Below are 18,747 nucleotides of genomic sequence, written 5' to 3'. Positions count from 1 at the left end.
AAAGCGTGACCGCTCAGATTTAATAGTGTAAAAAATAAATGGGACATTATTTGATATACAGAAGCACCACCCCAGGCAGCAGCGGGGCTGGCAGGCACCACGCACACCACCAGCAGCTCCCTGCCCTGCGCTGGGTCAGGTCCTGCCCTGCGGTGGCCCGTGGACTGTGCTGCAGTTTGGGAGCTCCAGATCAAGCCCACTCCTCTGTCCCAAAGGGTGAGTGCCTTTGGACATAATTCACGCTTTCTGCAGGATTTGAAACTCTCTTCCTTGATACTCAAAGGCACTTGCTTTTTCTTAAATCCGCAGGCAGCAAGGCTGAAAGCAGTGCAGTGGCAGAGGGCAGTGCATCCCAACACCTGACCGCAGGTGTAGTCAGGCGATCCCAAGGAACATCCTTCACACTCCAGAAACCAAAACTACAGAAAAAAAAAGAAAAGAAAAGAAAAAAGAGGAAAAAAAGGAGGCTTTTTGTGCTTCTGAGAAATTGTTCTGAATCTGGACTGAAATTGTTCTGACTGCTGTGACAATCCTGCAGATGCCCTGACGCAGCTCTAAAACACGATCTCCCCCATTGATCGCGAAGTTGCACCACAAGACTTAAGGCTTCAAATTAATTCAGCGCACAACTGGGGAGTAATTTGCTCAGATCCTGCCAGTGTGCACCAGACTGGAGAGCTGCAAGGTCAACCAACGGTCAGATACAGCTCTAGCCCTAAAAATAACCAGCCTCACGCTCTGCCGCTGCACAAGGCTGAACACAGCTCAGCGCTACCAGCCACGAGATGGCTGGTTTCTCCTCTCTTTCCCCTGCTGCCCCCTCACTGTTGCCAGGAGAGACGTGGGGGTGCTGAGCAGCTCTCGCAAGATGCTGCTGTGGGAGATCGAGCTATGGGCTAGGATTTAAAAGCAACTCAGCTCTTCTTGACGTCCATTTGACACTTCTGCTGTAACATGCCAACCTGGCAAAAACCAGGACAAGCTGCCAGAAACCCCCCCAGCTGCCTGACCGGAGGCAACACAGCCCATTCCCGCAACCTTTTGCACCGAGAAGCTCCTGGTTTCCCAGAAGTGTCTCAGCTGACAGGGCCCAGGCAGATGGACAGAACTGGCTTCCACCACCCTGCTGCCAGGTGTCATTGTTTCTGCACATGCTTTAAACCACCACTGGCTTGAACTTCACCGTTGTTCAAAGAAATTCTAAACCCTTCCCTGTGAAAGGGCAGTCTAAGCACAAAGACATGCACTATCTCCGCAGTATTTTCCCTAAATACTGGTCAAAAGCAGTTTCCTCTCAAAAACAATCCCTGTGTTCTTTGTGCGTGCTTTCCCACAAGGTTAAGTGACACCTCCGCACCCCAGTGTGTGAGAGCACTGCTCCGGGGCTGGCGGGGGCCCTTCCTCCCCAGCACTGCAGTCTTTCCCCGGAAGGAGAGCGCGGATCTGCTTTGCCCAGATCTGTCAGTACCTGCCAAAGGACCAGTGAGGCCAAGCCCTGGAGAAAGCAGCTCTGGTGAGGTGGCAGGGCTGGGGGTGCAGCAGGACCCCTTCCCCGTCCTGCGCCTGCCAGCCGGCAGAGGGAGGGGGTCAGGATACAAAACAAGCCATTGGGACAGGGAACAGGAAGCAACAGGAAGCGACGATTTTCCCTGACAGCAGCACATCCTGACAGCGCAGCAAAGCCGTGTCCTTCCCGATGAACTCACCCACTTCAGCCCTGGGTTTATTCTCGGCTGCCGCGCTGTACCTGATGCCTGTTAAAAGGAACACGAACACTCATGAAATCTGGTGTGAAGGCAACGTCCTCCAGAATATCCCCAAAGCCCTTCGGGAAATGCACCCCTAGAGAGGATCATAGCCTGGGGATGGGGAGCTGGACTGGACACACGCTGTCCCTCCCCTGTACAACGTTTCTGTGTTGGGCTAGGGTCGAGACAGACACCCAGACTAGTGCTAGGTGACACAGCTCCTTCACGGAGATAGAATTTACCCCATTGCCTCCATCTCCATCCTTATCTGCTTCCTTCTCTCCTCATTGATGGGATGGAGGCAGAAGATAACTATGGCAATGAGCAGCAGGCTTATTGGGACTGGGGCCATGAGAAGCTGCAGGGTGAGGATGACGGAGGGGTTGTATTCGCAGTCTCCAGCACGGTAACCTGCAAAACTAAAGAGAAGAATGGTTTTCCTTCCCCCAGCCCCACTGGACCACTGCAGAAAGACAAGCAGGCACCTCCATTGCTCTCCTCTAGAGTCCAGTATCAGAGGCCCCGTTTTGGGGAATTCCCACTTCTTTCTGCTCCTCTTGCTCCCAGTAGATGTTGGGAAGACACATTTGGATATCCCCATGACTCATTCCAGCATCTCCTATCAACACTCCAGAAAACAGCAGCGGGAAGCGCCTGTGCTGGGCTAGCAAAATAGGGGAGGTAGTGTTTGGGGCTTACTGTAAACTCAGTGTTGATATCCCCACAGCAAGGCCACCTGCAAACTTGTTGAAGAAGACGTAAAATGAGTAGAAGAGCGCCTCCAGGTTGAAGCAGCTGGGGTTCCTCAGCATGAAGTCATCCACCGTATCTGGCAGCATGGACCTGGGGACAGACAGCCCCACAGGTGTGTCAGTGACACCCACGGCAGCACCAGCTGAACTCAGCTGCAGCAGCTCCCAGGCCTCCCCACGTAGCAGAGAGAGACAGAAACGCCTTGCAGAACCCCACTCTGGAGACCGTTTTGTGCCTGTCCTCTGCCTTAGGCAAACAGGGCAGAGAACGTCTTACAGAGAGGGTGCGGCAGCTGCTCCAGAAAAAGAGAAGAAAAACAGCGCCTTGTGCAGTGACTGGCGTCTTGCTGCTGAAACCAAACACAGACTGAATGATGCCGCTGGGGGACCATGGATCGCATCCACATCCCTTCCCGGTCCCAATTCCACAGGTCCCTCTGCAGCCCAGAAGCTGCTGTATTGAGCAAATGAGCAGCCTTGGCACGTCATGGGTGGTGCTTTCCCGATAACCTTCCCCTCCTCTCCACCTGACAAGCGGCTCAGAGGTGCCTCTGCTCACCATGGTAAAAGGTAGAGCACAGCCATGCTGCAGCCTGCCATGATCACGAGGAAGATGAAGGCCAGGAAGCTGTGCATCACCTGGGTGACGGCCACCAGGGCTGGGATGATCAGCTGCAGCAGCGAGAGGAAGAGAAACAAAAGCACATGGGGCCTTTCTGCTGTTGACAGACAGCTTGCACTGGTCTGCCCCAACCAAAGGCCACGCTCCACCCTTCCCCACACATTTTATCAACTCCTGTCCCCTGTGCGGTGCAGCATGGCGCCCCGGACAGGCTGACACTGACAGCAAAACCTTCCTCACGGGTAAAGAAGGGATGGTTATGGAGGGCAATAGAGCTGAGTGGTTAAACTGGAAAGCTGGATCTGTTGTGTCTGTGAGGAAGGCAGCTGGAGATAGATCCTCAATGGGATTTGAGGACCTCATTCTGCAAAAAGGCCAAATGGGATTTCCTTGTTGACATGCAGAGCAAGGCAGCAGCCGTGACATGTGTCTGATGAGCAGGCTGTTTCCCAGCCACTGACAAGCAGGGTGCACAGCTCTTCCTTCCTTCCCCGTGCCTCTCACGGAGCTGGATGGCAGAACTCTGATCACTTGCATCAAGCATGCAAGATCCTGGAGCAGAAGAGAGGCCACAGGACGATGTTTGCATGTGCACATGAGACTGGTGCGTTGGTACAGCATCTGATTACATGTTGCTCGCTAGATCTGCAGCCACGGAGTCTCAAAGCCTGAGCCCTTGTTTGGGTGATGCTGCAAAAAATCATTTCCCCACTGTCCCAGGGACAGTCCCCTTGGCCTCCCTGCACCTTACTGCATAGCTCTGCAAAGCCATGGCTACTGATACCAGCAGTGGCCAGACAAAAGGAAGTGCAGAGCTGCCATCAACTACTGGCTTAACTCCTGGTCACCTGCAGTGCAGACGACACCATGCTCAGGGCCACCCTTAGCCACCAGCCAATTCTTTTCCCTAGACGCCACAAGCAGCTGGGGGCAAGGCTGTCCCTTCGCAGGACTTCTAAGTCCACAGCCACAACCATGGGCAAACTCACCGCCAGACCCAGTGACGCTGCTGTTTTCTTTCCAAATCTCCCCAAAAACCACTGCCAAAAGGGAATAGAGAGGGAAGCTGTGACCTGAGGAGAGAACCAAAGGGGAGTATTAGCAATGCCCCCCAAGACTGCCAGTCTCTGCCTGGGTGACATCCTTGCTTATGGGCAGAAGCAGCAGCACATGGGCTCCAGGGCTGGGGTGACCCAGGGATCAACCCCTGCACCAGGAAGGTCTGCCTGGGGCTCACTTACCAACATAATAAGTACTAAGTGCTGGAACTTCCCAGCCAGCCCCGCGGCATGAGTACAGAAGAAGGCAAAGATCCCCTGTGTGATCTAGGAAAGCAATGCAGAGATGTTCATGGCTGGGCGTCCCAAGTTCATTGTCTGGATAACTTGCCCAGGCATCTCATCCCCCAAGTTCTCCTCCTGTTGTGGCAGGTCGCGCACCTGGAAGGCCAAGGATGCAAAGAGGAAGCCACACAGCAGCTGGGTGTAGGGCTTGTGTCCCACGACCATCCTCAGACAGCTGGCAAAGGGCAGCTCAACCTTCCCCAGGGGACTGAGGAGCCCTGAGAGGAGAGACAGCAGGGCTGGCACCTGGAGCTGCCAGAACGAACGTGATGGAGGGGGAGGCACAGGGGGATTGTGCCACTGCGTCCGGGGTGCAGCTCAGCTGCGTGAGGAGCTATCGGAGTCTGATGTCTTGGTGCAGAGGCAACAGCTACAGGCAGGATTTCGCCTCTTTATGCTGGGCACTCGGACTGGCCTGCGTAGCACTGCAGGCTGTACATTGGTGAGACCCACTTAGTGTGAAACCACGAGCTGCAGACCCTGTCCCAGGCCGATGGCTCCCTGCAGGAGCTCCCAGGAAGTTGGAGCCTTCCTTCCTCCAGAGCATCTCCCCTCTCTTCTGCAGGAGCAAGAGGCTGCCAGCACAACCTAAGGAGGGTCTTGGCATCCAAGTACATGTGTGTTTCTGAGCCCCATACCCAGAGAGACGTGCCCCACATAGGTGCCCAGCCCCCTCTGCCTCACACCTTCCTCTGCAACCCCATCCTCACCATCTGTTGCCACTGGGCACCCTCCAAATTGCGTCTAAATGGATCTTACCAGGCTGCTCCCTGACGCCAAAGATGAGAATCAGACAGGACAGGCAATAGATTGAGCCCAGGACCAGAGATGCAAATATATAGGCCCTACGCTGGAAAACAAGAGATAGTACACAGTGACAAACGTGGGTACCACGCACAGAGCTGGCAGCACGGCCAGTGGCACCTGCCCCAGAGCTTACAGGAGGAGCAGGGGACAGATGGGCCAGCCCTTACTGTGTTCTCCAGAGAGTCCGTGAGGCTGTAGGTGCTGGTGTTGGATAGGGTCTCGTTCGACACATAACAACTGTTCATCGTGCGGGTGTGGTAACGGCCCACAATCTGCCCCTGGATTCCTGACCCAAGGAGCGTGCTGAACACCTCCATGCCCATTCCTACCAGGACGATCAGGAGAGAAACCTCAGTCCAACTCCCTGGCTGATGGAACACATCCTTCAGGGTAAGAGACCAGCTTTGTGAATGTAGTTGGAGGCACCAACATCCAGAGCTGCCTCAGAAGAAGAGACCTGCTATTTCTACCTGTTCTGATTTTTTCCCCTTTGTCTCCGGCAGTAAATGCTCTAATGTTTGGAACCAATAAATCTGGGTCCTGAGTCCGCTAGGGATGATGCAGATCTCTAAGAAATGTTTCTGCAGGTAAATTCTTTGCAGAAGATCACTGGTTTCACCCCTGGTTTACCCCATCCACTCTGCAGCCGGATCAAAGCCAGAGGAACTTATTCACCTCTCCTCTGGGGAAGGTCTCCCAGGAACAGAGGCAGCCGCGGGTTGTAGGGGCACAGACACTTACTGTAGGCAGTGGCTGAGTCACGGTCTCTCTGGGTTCCTCCCAGGAACATTGTCAGGGAAGAGTACGGCACGTGGTGGCACTAGGGAGAGCACAGTTCAAAAACAGCTCCGGCTGTGGATTCCCTCATTTGCTGGTCATGACACCCCTCATCCCTACACACAGCTTTTCACCCTCTTCTTCACATCACCATATACAGGCAGCACAGCTGAATCCCAGATTAAAACGCACCCACCGCTCCATCTCACCATCCCTGCGGGGATGGTCTGCACCACCCTGCATCCCTCACTGCTCCCCAGCTAGAGCTCTCCCAGGCTCCAGTCCAGGTCACTTCCTGGAGAGGCTGGGGCTGGGACTGGGACTCCCCAGCTGACCGTGTCCCTGTTCCTTGATGTATAAGACAGTCAGCCCCAGACACCGTGTTCCTTACAGTCATGCAAGTCTGGAAGAAGCTGTACATGAACAGGTACCACAGGAATTTCAGGGAGGCGGGGGTGGCATCCGAGAGGGTGGACCACATCATGCAGTAACAGAGCACCCCAAATGGCATGGAGCATGCAATCCTGGAGAGGAAGCAGAGCTGGTCAGATGTGACCCTCAGATAAGGTGGTCACGCTTCTCATTGCACAAGCTGAACTATATAACACAGCCTCTTCCCCAGCTTTCAAACCACAGCCCAGCTACTGCAAGATGAAGAACTGGGAGAGGAAGCAGCTTTGCTGAAGTGAGTGTCCATCAGTCAGGCTGTGGGGGCTTAAACACAAGTGTTGAGAGAAAAAGTAACGTCTGAGTTGTCCAATGTTTCTTATCCTCTTACTTAACTACTTCAGGTCCTTGCCCCGCAGCAGAACCCTGGAGGTGGCGGTAACCCTCTATGTGGATGATCTGCCCATGGTTAGAGCCTGGTGGAGAGCTGCTGGCACAGCTGACTACCGAACTCCATCCGTGCCACCACACAGGACTCTCAGAGCACCAAACCTCGTGGCCTTGAAAACGTGAGGCCCCAGGGAAAGCGCAAGTATATAAGTTTGCAATACACTCCTCCTCTTCTCTTCCGTTGCAATGACATATGGACCCCACTGCAAGTTATGTTACCGTTAGTGTCCTTCTGATGTTAAGTTTTTGTAATTCTCCGTAAGCCACAATCACATTAAATTCCCAGTGAGGCGTCCCAGCTACCTCCTTGCACTGAGGGAATTTGAGCCCAGCAAAGGTACTCACCATGGGACCAGCTTGCCATATTTTCTCCTTGGGCTCTTGCTGACTAGGAAGCCAATAGCTGGGTCAGTAACCGCATCCCAGGCTCTTCCAAGGAAAATGATCAAAGAGGCATGGAGTGGCTCCATCTGAGGGGAAATGGAAACCACAGCTTGAAAGGGAAAGAAGTCCTGGTGAAAAGCTGCGAGCAGTCAACATGATGCAGCTTGCTCTAGCCAACGTTTCATCTGCATCCCCTGGAGACCACTCCAAGCGTTGAAATGGCCCAGAAATGTCTCCCTGCATGCCCACCAACAATATTTGCATCATGTGGTTTTGATCCCATTTGAACGTCTAATTCTGATGAGCATTTCCAAGGGCTTTGGCCACCCACCGACTCTACCCTTGCCCCAGCGTGCTGAGCTCATGTTAAGCCCCTTTGCAGATAACCCCACCGCACGTGGCCACTCACCTGCACAACATCCAACAGGAAGATCTGGAGGAAAAACCCAATGGCGTTGCCTGTCATCTGGTAGGGAATGCCGCCAATAGCATAGCAAACCTTTCTGCAAAGCGGCAGTCCTGGCTTCTCCTGCAGCCAAGACACCAGAGAACAAGCCCACCTGAGAAATGATATGCACATCTGGCTGACAGCTCACCGCCAGCTGCTGCTTGTCCCATCTGCTGAGTTCTCCGAGGTTCATTTAAACCCCGAGCCATGTCATAACCCCCCACGCACCCACCCATGACACACATACCTGTCCTTTGTCTGGACATCACTCCACTGATACCCACGGTGGACATGGCAGTTGGGGTGCTGTAGGGTGCTTCCCCATCTGCTGTCAATCTTGGTGGGTCAGGGCACGATGTTTCCTGCGCACGACCCACCCTTGGGCAGCAGCCCGGCTTCTGAGTTCCTGCTCAGCAGTTTCATATTCTCCATAAGCCTTTAGGCTCTCTTGCACAGCCGCTTTGAGGGGCTGGGCACACCAACAGCCTCTCCCCTCGCTCCAGCCCACATCCACTCCTCCACCAGCCAAAGCTCCATGGCAAGAGCTGATCAGCAGGCATCTGTCTCATTTGCTTGTCTTGGGCTTGCCTTGTCACCAGGGCCACATCCCTGGTGTTTCACCTTGATTCTCCTTGGAGGCACGTTTGCATAAGATCAGAAGCTACTAATGTAAATGAGATACATATCTAGTGCCAGACACAGAGCTATCTGCTGAGCTGGTCTAACATTGTTCTTTCCTATTCTATTGAGCTACAATCCAGTGGTTCAAATTCTTTAATATTAAAAAGTACAAACTGCATCAGGCTTAAAGTGACTGTAATGGAAGCAGTCCGAGGAGAGAGACTGCAAAGGCCAGAGCCCAGGGGATTTCTATAGATCAGGAGGGAAAGCACAAGGAACGTTTCAGCATGCAGGAAAAGGGTTGATGGCAAAGCCTCTATTTTATTTGGATGTGGTTAGCTTCAGTAAATACCGTACCAAGCCTCAAGTTTCTGGCAAGTTCCCAGAGGCGACCTACAGCACTGACTTCCTCCCAGCCCCGAAATGAACTTGCTGTCTAGCATGATACACCTCTGCATCACACGGGACCAGCAGTACACTGCAGAACACCGGGTGAGACCACATAGAAAGCAGACAGCCTGTCCGGGCTCGACTTTCCACTTGGCTGAAGCAGCGCATGGCCTTGGCGGCAGCTCGGCTCTCCTACGAGCAGACCATTGCTAGAGACCATTTCTGTTGGAATAGGGTCAGCAGTGGTGGGGTCGCAGTGCAGATGCCTGGGGACCAGGACTGACCTCCCATCTCAGCACAGGCTGCCTTGGATGATGCTCGGAGCTAACACGTTTGTCAGCATCTTGGGTTCCTGGTCTACACCACGTTTTGGCTTTCCTAATCATTGAGCAGCTCCAGCGCAAGCACATTTTTTTTGCTGTCCTGCACCCAGAAAATACACGGCCATTTCTGGAAAGATGCAGAAGGCCCCCCTGCTCACTCAGGGCAGAGGGCCATCCCAGGCATCCAGATATGGCTATAAAAGGCTGCGAGCTCCTCCAGCAAGAGTTCTGCAGAAGAGCAGAAAGGAGGGATGAACACTTGGCATGGAGGCAGCCGTGCAAGAGGCTAGGCTAAGGGACAACATGGTCACATCGACAGCTGGGTAACAGGGAAATCAAGTCAGGAATCACTTCAAATTCCCACTTGCCCCATCTCTTGTGGGGTGAGGGGGCAACCTGCTGGTTCCCCAGCCTTTTTGGGCTGGAGATGTCTTGCCGTGCCGCTAACGTCAGCTGAGCTGACAGCCACCCTCGAGGGACGACGGACCTTCATTGTAACGGTACTAGGGAGCAGCTTCTGAAAACACAAGCGCAGTCCCAAAAAGCAGCATTTCAGAAGGCAGCGAGCATCTTTCCCTCACGCAGTGATTAGCAGCAACTCCTGCTATGGAAGCCCACGCCATGGAAAAAGCACTGATGCTGCGGTGCCCACCAGGTTGGAGGACCCAGCCTTTTCCTGCGCACCCAGGGGAGCAGAGCACCTGCTCTCCCTGTGCCAGGTAACCTCAGCAGCCTGCTTCTGCCTCTCAGCTTCTGGTCCCACTTTACCTTCTGCCTTTTACAGCACACAGCGGGAGTCGGGTCCCTTGTATTTCACATTGCAGACTAACTTTGTCCCGCAGGCATGGCTGAAGCATTAGCTTTGCCCCACCGCTGAGGAGCACTTACTCATACAACATCTTGTTCCTGCAGCAGTTCTGTTTCTAAAATTACAAAGGCATTTCTCTCGGCTGTAGGGTTTTGTGGCAGCTTTTGTTCCTTTTATGGTCTCAGCAGGTAGGACAGCGCTCTGCACGTCTCTGCCCATTTCACTTGAAAGTCAGCAACAACAACAAAACGCAGAGCCTTGCTTTAACAATGTGTTCTCAAGCTTGAGTCATAAACACTTCGAAACGCCCCCACAGGCCGCGGCTGCTCGATCCGGGTAGGCTCTGCGTGGGTGTGCGCACTCGCGAGGGTTAGCGTGCAGGTGTGAAATGCATTTCTGCATGTGAGAAAGCACCACCCTGGGAGATTGATCTTACCTCTCTGTGGACCATGCTCCTTTGCGGGAGAGCTCCTTCTTGGGTTAACCTGTGCAGCTCAGCATCTTCATGACCACCTGGAAGCATGACTGCAGTCACGACCGTGTCCTTCAGCGGCACGTGGCGGGGAAACAGGAGCTGCCTCGCCCAGCGTGAGGAAGAAGTTGCCTCGTACGTCAAAGAGCGCACCGCAGGCGCAGATCAGAGCTGGATGGAGATTTGACAAGTGAAGATACACATCTGCGGGGCCCCAGGGCGAGCTGATGGAGGGGAAGTGACTAGCCCTGAGGGAGGAGCATCTCCAGACCCTGCCCATGGAGGCAGGAAACCTGGCAGGGCTCACAGTGCAGCGTGTACTAGGGGCAGTAGCTCCCAGGCACTCTGCAGTTAAGTGGAGAAATCTGGTACTCTTCAAAGGTCAAGCTGGGTCCAGCAATTCCTCCCCATCCCGGGGCTGCTGCCACACTGAGATCTTAGGGGTGCGGAGAAGAGGTCCTTTGCCTGAGCTCCAGACGACCACTGGAATGCACTCGAGCTGACCCAGGACCACTGCCTCAGCACCAGCAACCACCATCTGCAAAGAACCGGTGTGTGAAACCCACAGCGGGCAACCAAAGTGGCTGGAGCAGCCAGGGAAAGGGCAGCAGGAACAGGCACGTTCTTGCCCCAGGTCACTCCGTGACAAAGCCCCTCTCTCCCAAGGGAGTCCACGAAGACCAGGAGGCCCAGCTCTGGCTCCACATTCATAACTGTGGAAACCCTTGGCCCCTTTGCTTTGTGCTCTCCTTAACGGGCGCCAGGTGTGGGCACTGCGCTAGGCAGGACAATGTCACTGAGAACAGGAGGCGTGAGATACGCTTTCCTTTCTCTACTAAGTTGAGATCTGCAATTATCAACCTCTTTCAGTCTGTGAGCTCCTGAGAGATCTCCCATGGCAATGCAGACCCCACACAGTATGTTTTAGCCTGATGACACGAATCATGCTTTTCTTAGTCCCCTTTCGCAGACCCTTCATTGCCCATAGAGCCCAGCAATCTTGGTATCACAAACCAAAAATTACTCCTACATTAAGAGCGGTAGGAGCCCAGTTACTCAGCGCTGCCTGTGTGGGAGCAGCTGAGTTCCCAAGGCAGCGGTGCTCGCAGCACGCAGCCAGGCACTGGTACGAGCACTTGGCAAAGCAAAGGCAGAGGGAGAAATCGGCTTCAGAGGACAGAAGGCAGGAAAGGGATCACACGGTCACTCTGCCCGCTAATCATCTGAGATGTCTGGTACATCCAGCCTCATCAGGCAGCTCTTCAAAACCAGGCTTCTCTAGCTAGATCAAACTCAGCCTCCAAGACTGAACTTAAATGCAGCACACAGGGCAGAAGAATACAGGAAAAACCCTGTCCCTGCTCTCCTCCCAGGTTCCCGAGAGCCACTGGGAGCGTTAAATCCGTGTCAGCATCTCCATACCACCACCCATACCCAAGGGGAACGCAAGCAGCCGTTCTGCAAGGTTCATCACAACGCTGTTAAAAAAATGCGTCATCTTCAGCTCAGCCTTGCCTTGTCCAGTGGGGGTTAATCTAAATACCCTGAATTTCGCAGGCTGAGTCAGAACTTGGTTAATAAATCACAGTACGACTGAGTCAGCGGCATCTCTCTTCACTGCTATTTTACTGACATCCCAGATAACAAATATCACTCACGCTGGACCACAGCCAGCGCAGTGGGAGCCAAATCCCTGTCTCCCACCAGTGTATCTAAGCATACATCTCTATAAGAAAGCAAAATACATCTCTCCCCACCCAAGAGGAAAGGGGAAACTCAAAAGGAAATATAAAAACCTTTTTATTTTTTTTTCTGGGCCATTTTGTACCCACTCACCACACACAATTACATTTGGACAGACACAAGGTACTTTTGGAAATTGTACTCAGCACTTAATCCTCTGGCTCTTTGGCACTCATTTACTCTCCAGGTGCAAATAGCTGCATTTTCTGCTCACAGACTAGAAAGCCAACAGCTGACCAACAGTTACCTCCCAGAGTAGCTGTGTAGCTCTCGCTCCCTGGCTATCTCAGTACGCAGTTACCTTCAGCGCAGGAAAGCTTTATTTCTGCTCTGCTCAGATCCTCCCAAAGCCTTTTGTGGTGTTGCTCAGTGCCTTACGGAACATGGCATCACCCGTTGGGTCTAGACAGGATGTCATGATTGCTAGCGCAGCATGGAGAGCTCTCAGCCCACCTCTGCGTGGGAGCGGGGTTCAGCTTTGTGCCGGAAAGGCAGATTTTGGTAAAAAGCACCAATCTCACTGTTAATCACTGCTATACACTGGGCTACTTGCTGCGAGCAATGAGCTTTCTAATAATGCCGTGTGCCAAGGCCTGAAATCTAACCAAACCAGCTTGCCACGCACCAAGGGTCTGGAGCAAAAGGATGATGCTTCCTCCATCGTTACGCTAATCTTTTGATATCCGTTGCTTAGAAATAGGTTTTGAAAGAATTGGGAAAGCACTCGGCAAAACCGCAGCTACACCCATTTTTCTGCTGCAGAAATACTGAGCAAAAGGCTCCGAGAAGCCAAAGCTCTGCAGCTTAAGAACCAAGGTCATGTTGGAGTTTACTCACTGCAAAGGAAAAGTACCTTCCCCAGAACCCCCCTCACTGCAGAAGAACAAGATCTTATCTCTCAAGGCAGCCCAGGGCCCGGGAATGCATGATACAAACAACTCCAATCCAAGCCATGCTAGCTGAACAGCTTTTCTCAGGGTACTATGACCTAGAGACGGGCTGCTCAGACAAGGGAGCCCCACTGGAAAAAATAAAACCAACAAGTCTAAAGCCAAAAAATGGGAATTTTTTGGCACAGAAGCAAGTGGCAGCATTTGGATATGTTCCACTAGCAAGTCCTCTGGAGGTTTACCCCTCCTTGACTTCTCTACGCGCAGCCAGCGGCTCTTGTGTTCCCCTTAGCGCAGCTGCCTTCTCTTGGTGGAACGGGAGATGTGGCTTCAACAGCCACCAAGGTGGATGAGACGGGAGAAGAAGAGCTGTTGCTACTGTAGGCCCCCTAAGTCAATAAAGAGTTAATTTAATGAGGAGTCATGAAATGTACCTGAGTAAATAAGAACATCTGGAATCTATTCAGGAACTCCCAGAGCTGGGACAGACAGGCTCAGTGCAGACAAGACAGAACAGCAAATAAGATAAGCATTTAGGAATGTAGTAAATAAGTCAGAAAATGATAAATTAGTAAATTGAGAGGTGCTTGACATGGGAGCTGTTCAGTTACCAAGCATGTGGGCCTCTTGCATAATTAGTATTATACTGCTCTCTGTAGAAGTGTGTAATTGGGAAACGTGGGACTCATTTGTAAAAAACTTTTGCTAACAGGTAACTAGAAAGGATTTTTCTTCCCGTTTCTGTTGAACTCTGCAGGATCCCTGCCGACAGCCAGCCCGATCACCTGGCCAGCAGCTGCAATAAACCGCTGCCGTGGTTTAGACAGCGCCCGTTTGCTTACTTGTTCCGTCAGTATTGCCGCAGGAGCCCAGTTAGCACTTTGGCAGCAGCCAACATACGCAAGTCCCCAAGCAGTCTGCAGTGCCACACGCTCCGCCAGCCCCCAGAGCCGCTCGCCGCCATCGTCCCTGCTGTGTATGTTTATGCCGAGCCGCGCAGCACATGCATCATTTACCAGAGCAAGAAGGAGACTTGCAGCTGAACCCCCAGCAGACATCACCTACCTTTAGGCATTTTTCCTTCCTAAAGTAAAGTCAAACTGCCTAAAACACACCACGGAAGCCGGCAGGGCGATCGTACCTCGTTAACAAGGACTGTAGATGAGGAGACCCAGCGCAATGGTGAATTCCCTTCACAGCAGGCAGAGCACTGGTGCGTACGTTCATTGCTGCTGTGCCTGAAGGACAGGTACAGAAGCACGCAGCCCGGAGAAGTCCACTTGGAGTCTCAAGGCACAAGAGGAGCTGAAAGGCTTTTCGTTCACGGGGGATGTGGCTGGGTTGCCAGGAAAGCACACCTGGCAGCAGGCACAGCTGAGAACCACGGGCTTCAGCTTCCCAGCTCTGCCTCGAGCAACTGTCAGACACCCTTCCTTGGATGACGCCCAGTGTTTACTATACAAGCGCTCGTGGAAACCCACAACCTGGTAAGAGAAACAACTTTGTTGCTCAATTAAATCTGTCATTTAAAATTACCAGCCTCCATCCATAAACATTATGGTTCACCAACAGAAGCAAGACCATTTAGAAGCGGTAAGGGGGTAGCACTATCTTGCTTTCACAGTCTAGTAATTCTTCACTAGGCTTACCTAGAACAGCAAACTCCTGAACAGACACCAGCTCCTGCTCAAGGATTAACGCAGATATCACAGGTCCTCCCCTCATGGTGGTGGGCTTTGAAGAAATCCATAAGCATCTTGTTTTACTAGGACATCAATCCCCCAAGCCAGTTTTCCACAGTAACTACAGAGTCAGAAAAAACATCAACTAAAGGTACTTTTTTCTTGGTAACAAAAGATCTGTAAAGGAGTGCTACTTTTGAAAGAAAACCCTCCCAACTGAGCTTCCGAAGAACATCCCAGGAGCAGCCTGATATCCTTTTAACCACTCCTCCAACTAAAGACACTAGGGAGCTGAAGACCCACCCAAGAAGCAGCCATGGCATGAAGGTCACCTTCTCCTTTTGGAAAGATTTAGTGTTTTCCACCAATGAGGAGGAGCAAAGACTAAATTAAATATAACTGAGTATAACCAAAGGCAACAAGAAAAAAAATTAAACCAAAATTTACTGTCATCCTCTTGTAGCTGCAGGTGGTGCCCACTGAGATTTCTTGTTCCCTATCTCTCATCGTTAATTCAATTTATCTTCTAGCTGAGCTACCCGATTTTGGTGCCAAACGAAGCAGCAGTACCACGTACCTGGATGTTCCTACACCAGGATCACTGAAAAACTACTTGACCAAAGGCACTGGGATAGCAGAACCTCCTGAGGTAGGCAGACCACTGACCATGCAAGAAACACGGACCAGGAAACAACCCATGGCAAAAGCGGCGTTACAGAGAGCAGGCAAAGTTCCCAGGAAACGGTGCAGAATGCTATCAGAAAACACAGGAACTAAATCTTAGCAACAAAGACATGTGAAGGAAGAAGAGGAAACAATGAACTGCGTACGAAGGAAAAAAAATCCAAGGAAGTCCTACAATTACCCATCTGAGGGAGGGAAAGCTGTTAAAATACAGCAGGCAAAGAAAAACACTCAGATACAGCGAAAGACATCAGCCCCAGGCAGGACAGCGCAGTCATAAAACTGGGCTGTATCTTATCATACAGAAACTGAAAAGGGGCAAGTTTTCACATAAGGCATAGAGCACTGTGTGTGAAAGACCACGAAGACAGGCAAGACTGCCCCGTGGAGGGAATGATCAGAGAAAAAAGGAAAATTTCAAAGTGAAACACTTCTCCGGGCAAAGGAGAAAAAGACACTTGTTCACGGGCATGAATGTCAGCTTTAGAAAAGCCCAATCTCAGCCTAGAACTCTGTTAGAACAAAGGAACAGAATGATAAAGGAAGGAGATTTTACTAGAAACTCAGATAAACTTGGTAACAAACATCACAAACCATAGCAGTGTCAGAAACCAGCATTTACCTTCTTGCAGGGAGACGTCAAACACCAAAGAGCTGCACAAGTGACAAGGAAGGCGATTTTCTTTACAAAATCAAGGTGTCTTTCCACCATCACCCTTTTTCCTGTTCTGGTCATTTATCCCTTCCCCGTTAATTATCCTGGCTGTAATTTTTGCTTTATAGCTTATTTTACGGTGAAACGTTGCTTCCAGTTCGTTCCATAGGCTCTTTTGTCAACTTTGGAAGAAGATATGCCTATCTTGGTTACTGATACCACTTCAGTGCTCCACTGGGGCACACTTCAGATAGCCTGGCGGCAGGGCAGAGCTGGTCCTGCTCGCCAGGAGATAAGGACTTGCTCATTACTTACAAAAACAAAACCCAAGAAAAGAATCGGGGGAAGAAGGAGTCGGCAGCGGCGTCCCAGAGGGTGTCAGAGCCAGGCAGGAGCAGAAGGTGCAGGTCCCGCAGACAGCAGGGAGCTGGCAGAGCTCCTCAGCAGGAGCCTTCGAGGTGGAGAGCGGCTTCTCTGCAGCACTGCCACCCTCCGGCTCAGGGGAAAATTCGCTTTTCCTGGCAGAGAAGCATTTCCGAGCGCCGAGCCTTTGTGAACTTAGCACTTTTCCATCCCATTGGCAAGGAGAGAGCTGAGAGGAAACCTGGATGTGAAAACTTCCCATCGGTGAGCAGAATTTGTGCCGCAAAATCCTTGGTTGGCAGCTGGATGAGCTGCTGTCCAGCTGCCAACCCTCGTTTAATTTGGGGGCACCAATGCGTCCAGCTCCTCCAGCCAAAGACGGCGGACACCAGTTAGTCACCACCTCAGCCCTCTGATGCCACTGGCTAACCAAGGCAGAAGCAGGAGACAAGTAATTTGTACTCCTTCTGTTAGATAAACTTTCTTTCTAGGTCTAGGGGCACGTGCTGGCCAGCATTCTGGAAGATGTTGTCCCAGGTCTCCACAATGACACATGTGGAGAAGATCAGGAAACAAGAACTCCTCGGATGAACAATTACAAATTAATGACTTCCCACGAGGCAGCTGTGACTATATTTAGCGCTGAGGGAAATTCCCTTTCCGAATTCTCTCTGTACTGGTTCGCACAGGTAACTAAATGATCATAATATACAACGTGGAGTGAGGCAGGCAGGAAAACTCCCAAGTTCACCTGCCAGAAAAAGTCTTTTAAAACGCTGCTGAGATTTTTGTTCTCATTTAGCTGAAGACAGCTCAGCACTGGGAAGCCTGCTTGCAGAGCATCCCAAAGCGGTAAGGGTAGACATCTGCATGCACATCATCCAAAGTATGAGAAGAGATGGTAGCCATTATAAAGGGTCAAACGCAGTTATCCTATTTTGCGGGCTTTTAATGGTAATTTTCAAGTTAATTTACAAATTTGCTATTATGCACATTATATATCCATTTAGTAATGAAAAATGTAAGTTAATTCAGCTCTCAGTCAAGAAATTGTTGTAAAAACGCCCTTGCTAAGGTCTGGCATCTACTCCCGCAGTTCTGTATTAACACAGGCAGCCAGGTGAGTTTCTCGTGCTGAACCTGTCCAACCTGCCGGCCCTCCCCCACCCTGCGCGTCCCTGGAGCTGCTTCTCTGCTGGCACCAAGGTGAGGACCTGGAAGCTTCAGGGTGCTGAGGGGGGTGGACTTACAGCGCAGCAGCCGCAGGGCACCAGCGTGACTAAGGCAGGAAGCGGACACCACGCTCCAACCCTTGGCACAGCAGCGATCCAGCCTCTCTCAGAGGGATACCGCTGGCGAGGCACAGCCCCCAGTTAGCTGGTGTCTGGAGGCCCAGGGTTCAGCACAGCCCGGAGTTTTGCTCCGAAACCCGGGCCTAGGAGAGCAAACAGGCTACGGGTCGGTGCGAAGTGCCTTGGCACAATGCTAGATGGCAACTCGTATGCGTGATGCTACTGCTGCGCTAGCCGTCCCTCATGTCTAGGCGTAACAAATTCACCCGCGGGATTCTGTTCAAAGGAAAGAAAGATACGGAGACCTGAGCCTAAACCATAAACAGCACAACAGACCAAAGCTGGAGAACACCAGGTGTTCGGCTATGTTAGTCCTCAGCAGATGAGAGGAAATAAATCAAAGGGTACTACAGCCTTGAGTTTTTCCACCAGAGCTGTTTCCATCATCTCAATAAATTCAGCTCTTAAAATAAAACTTGCTTTCCAGTAATATAGACTCTGTTTGCCTTTTACTTTCCGTCACTTCAAGCTGATTCACCTTCGCGCCTTCTTGGAAAGAAAAGGTCAGCAGCAGGGTTTCTCAGAAAATGCAATACAGCAAATTAAAATTGCAGTCAGTCTGGACTGCTGGAGAAAGTGCAGGCAGAGCAGCTGGGAACTGCAATGAACGCCCCTAAGAGTTCTGCTGAGGGAAGGAAAGTCGGGACTTTGGCTCCGGAACAGCCCAAGAAGAGTGTTAAACCTTGCACCTGCACACACACAGCGGAATTTTCCCCACACTGAGCAACAGCTGTTTCACAAAGACTTCCCCCCCTCCCCGGCCCAGTGCTTTTACAGTAGTGTCACCATTATCCTGACAATCAGATCACCCATTCTCGTATAGTTTATATTTAATGTGCGAAAATAAAGGAAGCGCTTTGCAGCAGTCTCTGGAGGAGAGGGAAGAGTAAAAAGATTGTGATGAGCAGTCAATTGGCAACGGACAGAAACTGCTCCCTGGGAGCTCCCTTCCCCCTTACCTACCTCCCCTCTAAAGAGTGCAGTAACACAATCCACAAAGGTAACTGAACTCTTGTGGGAGAATTTGTGGCACAATAGGCTGCAGC

The 18,747-nt window shown here is 51.7% G+C and overlaps 1 protein-coding gene across 4 annotated transcripts; it reads right to left on the bottom strand.

Moving 5' to 3' along the window:
* LOC141750434 (sodium-dependent lysophosphatidylcholine symporter 1-A-like) lies at positions 1–15,270 on the bottom strand. 4 transcript variants are annotated; one of them, XM_074605482.1, is made up of 18 exons: positions 15,225–15,270; positions 14,615–14,768; positions 14,107–14,449; positions 10,297–10,870; positions 7,680–7,799; positions 7,232–7,356; positions 6,441–6,573; positions 6,014–6,092; positions 5,440–5,597; positions 5,225–5,315; positions 4,562–4,683; positions 4,364–4,447; positions 4,112–4,195; positions 3,060–3,172; positions 2,448–2,591; positions 1,991–2,167; positions 1,707–1,754; positions 1–419 (listed from the first exon to the last, which is right to left on the bottom strand). In XM_074605482.1, the coding sequence occupies exons 4-17, from the start codon at positions 10,381–10,383 to the stop codon at positions 1,724–1,726; spliced, it is 1,548 nt and encodes a 515-aa protein (XP_074461583.1). In that variant the 5' UTR covers positions 10,384–10,870; positions 14,107–14,449; positions 14,615–14,768; positions 15,225–15,270; the 3' UTR covers positions 1–419; positions 1,707–1,723. The 4 variants fall into 4 exon arrangements, 1 of the variants encoding a protein (XP_074461583.1); XR_012589668.1 differs by lacking the exons at positions 10,297–10,870; positions 14,107–14,449; positions 14,615–14,768; positions 15,225–15,270 and adding an exon at positions 7,966–10,231 and having other exon boundaries at positions 1,469–1,754; XR_012589667.1 differs by lacking the exons at positions 10,297–10,870; positions 14,107–14,449; positions 14,615–14,768; positions 15,225–15,270 and adding an exon at positions 9,821–10,231 and having other exon boundaries at positions 1,469–1,754; positions 7,680–9,179.
* Between the last annotated feature and the right edge of the window lie 3,477 nt (positions 15,271–18,747).

The sequence above is a fragment of the Larus michahellis genome, chromosome 12 (assembly GCF_964199755.1).
Source record: "Larus michahellis chromosome 12, bLarMic1.1, whole genome shotgun sequence".
NCBI lineage: Eukaryota > Metazoa > Chordata > Aves > Charadriiformes > Laridae > Larus > Larus michahellis.
The sequence above is the reverse complement of the archived record's forward strand: the minus strand, read 5'-3'. Positions and strand labels throughout refer to the sequence as shown.

Coding starts and splice junctions, on each gene's coding strand:
- LOC141750434 (XM_074605482.1), bottom strand. CDS start 10,383: ATGCTTCCAGGTGGTCATGAAGATGCTGAGCTGCACAGGTTAACCCAA. Junction 4,684..5,224: donor TGGCGTCAGGGAGCAGCCTG/GTAAGATCCATT, acceptor CTCTCCTCTCAG/GGCTCCTCAGTCCCCTGGGG. Junction 1,755..1,990: donor ATGGAGATGGAGGCAATGGG/GTAAATTCTATC, acceptor TCCTTTTAACAG/GCATCAGGTACAGCGCGGCA.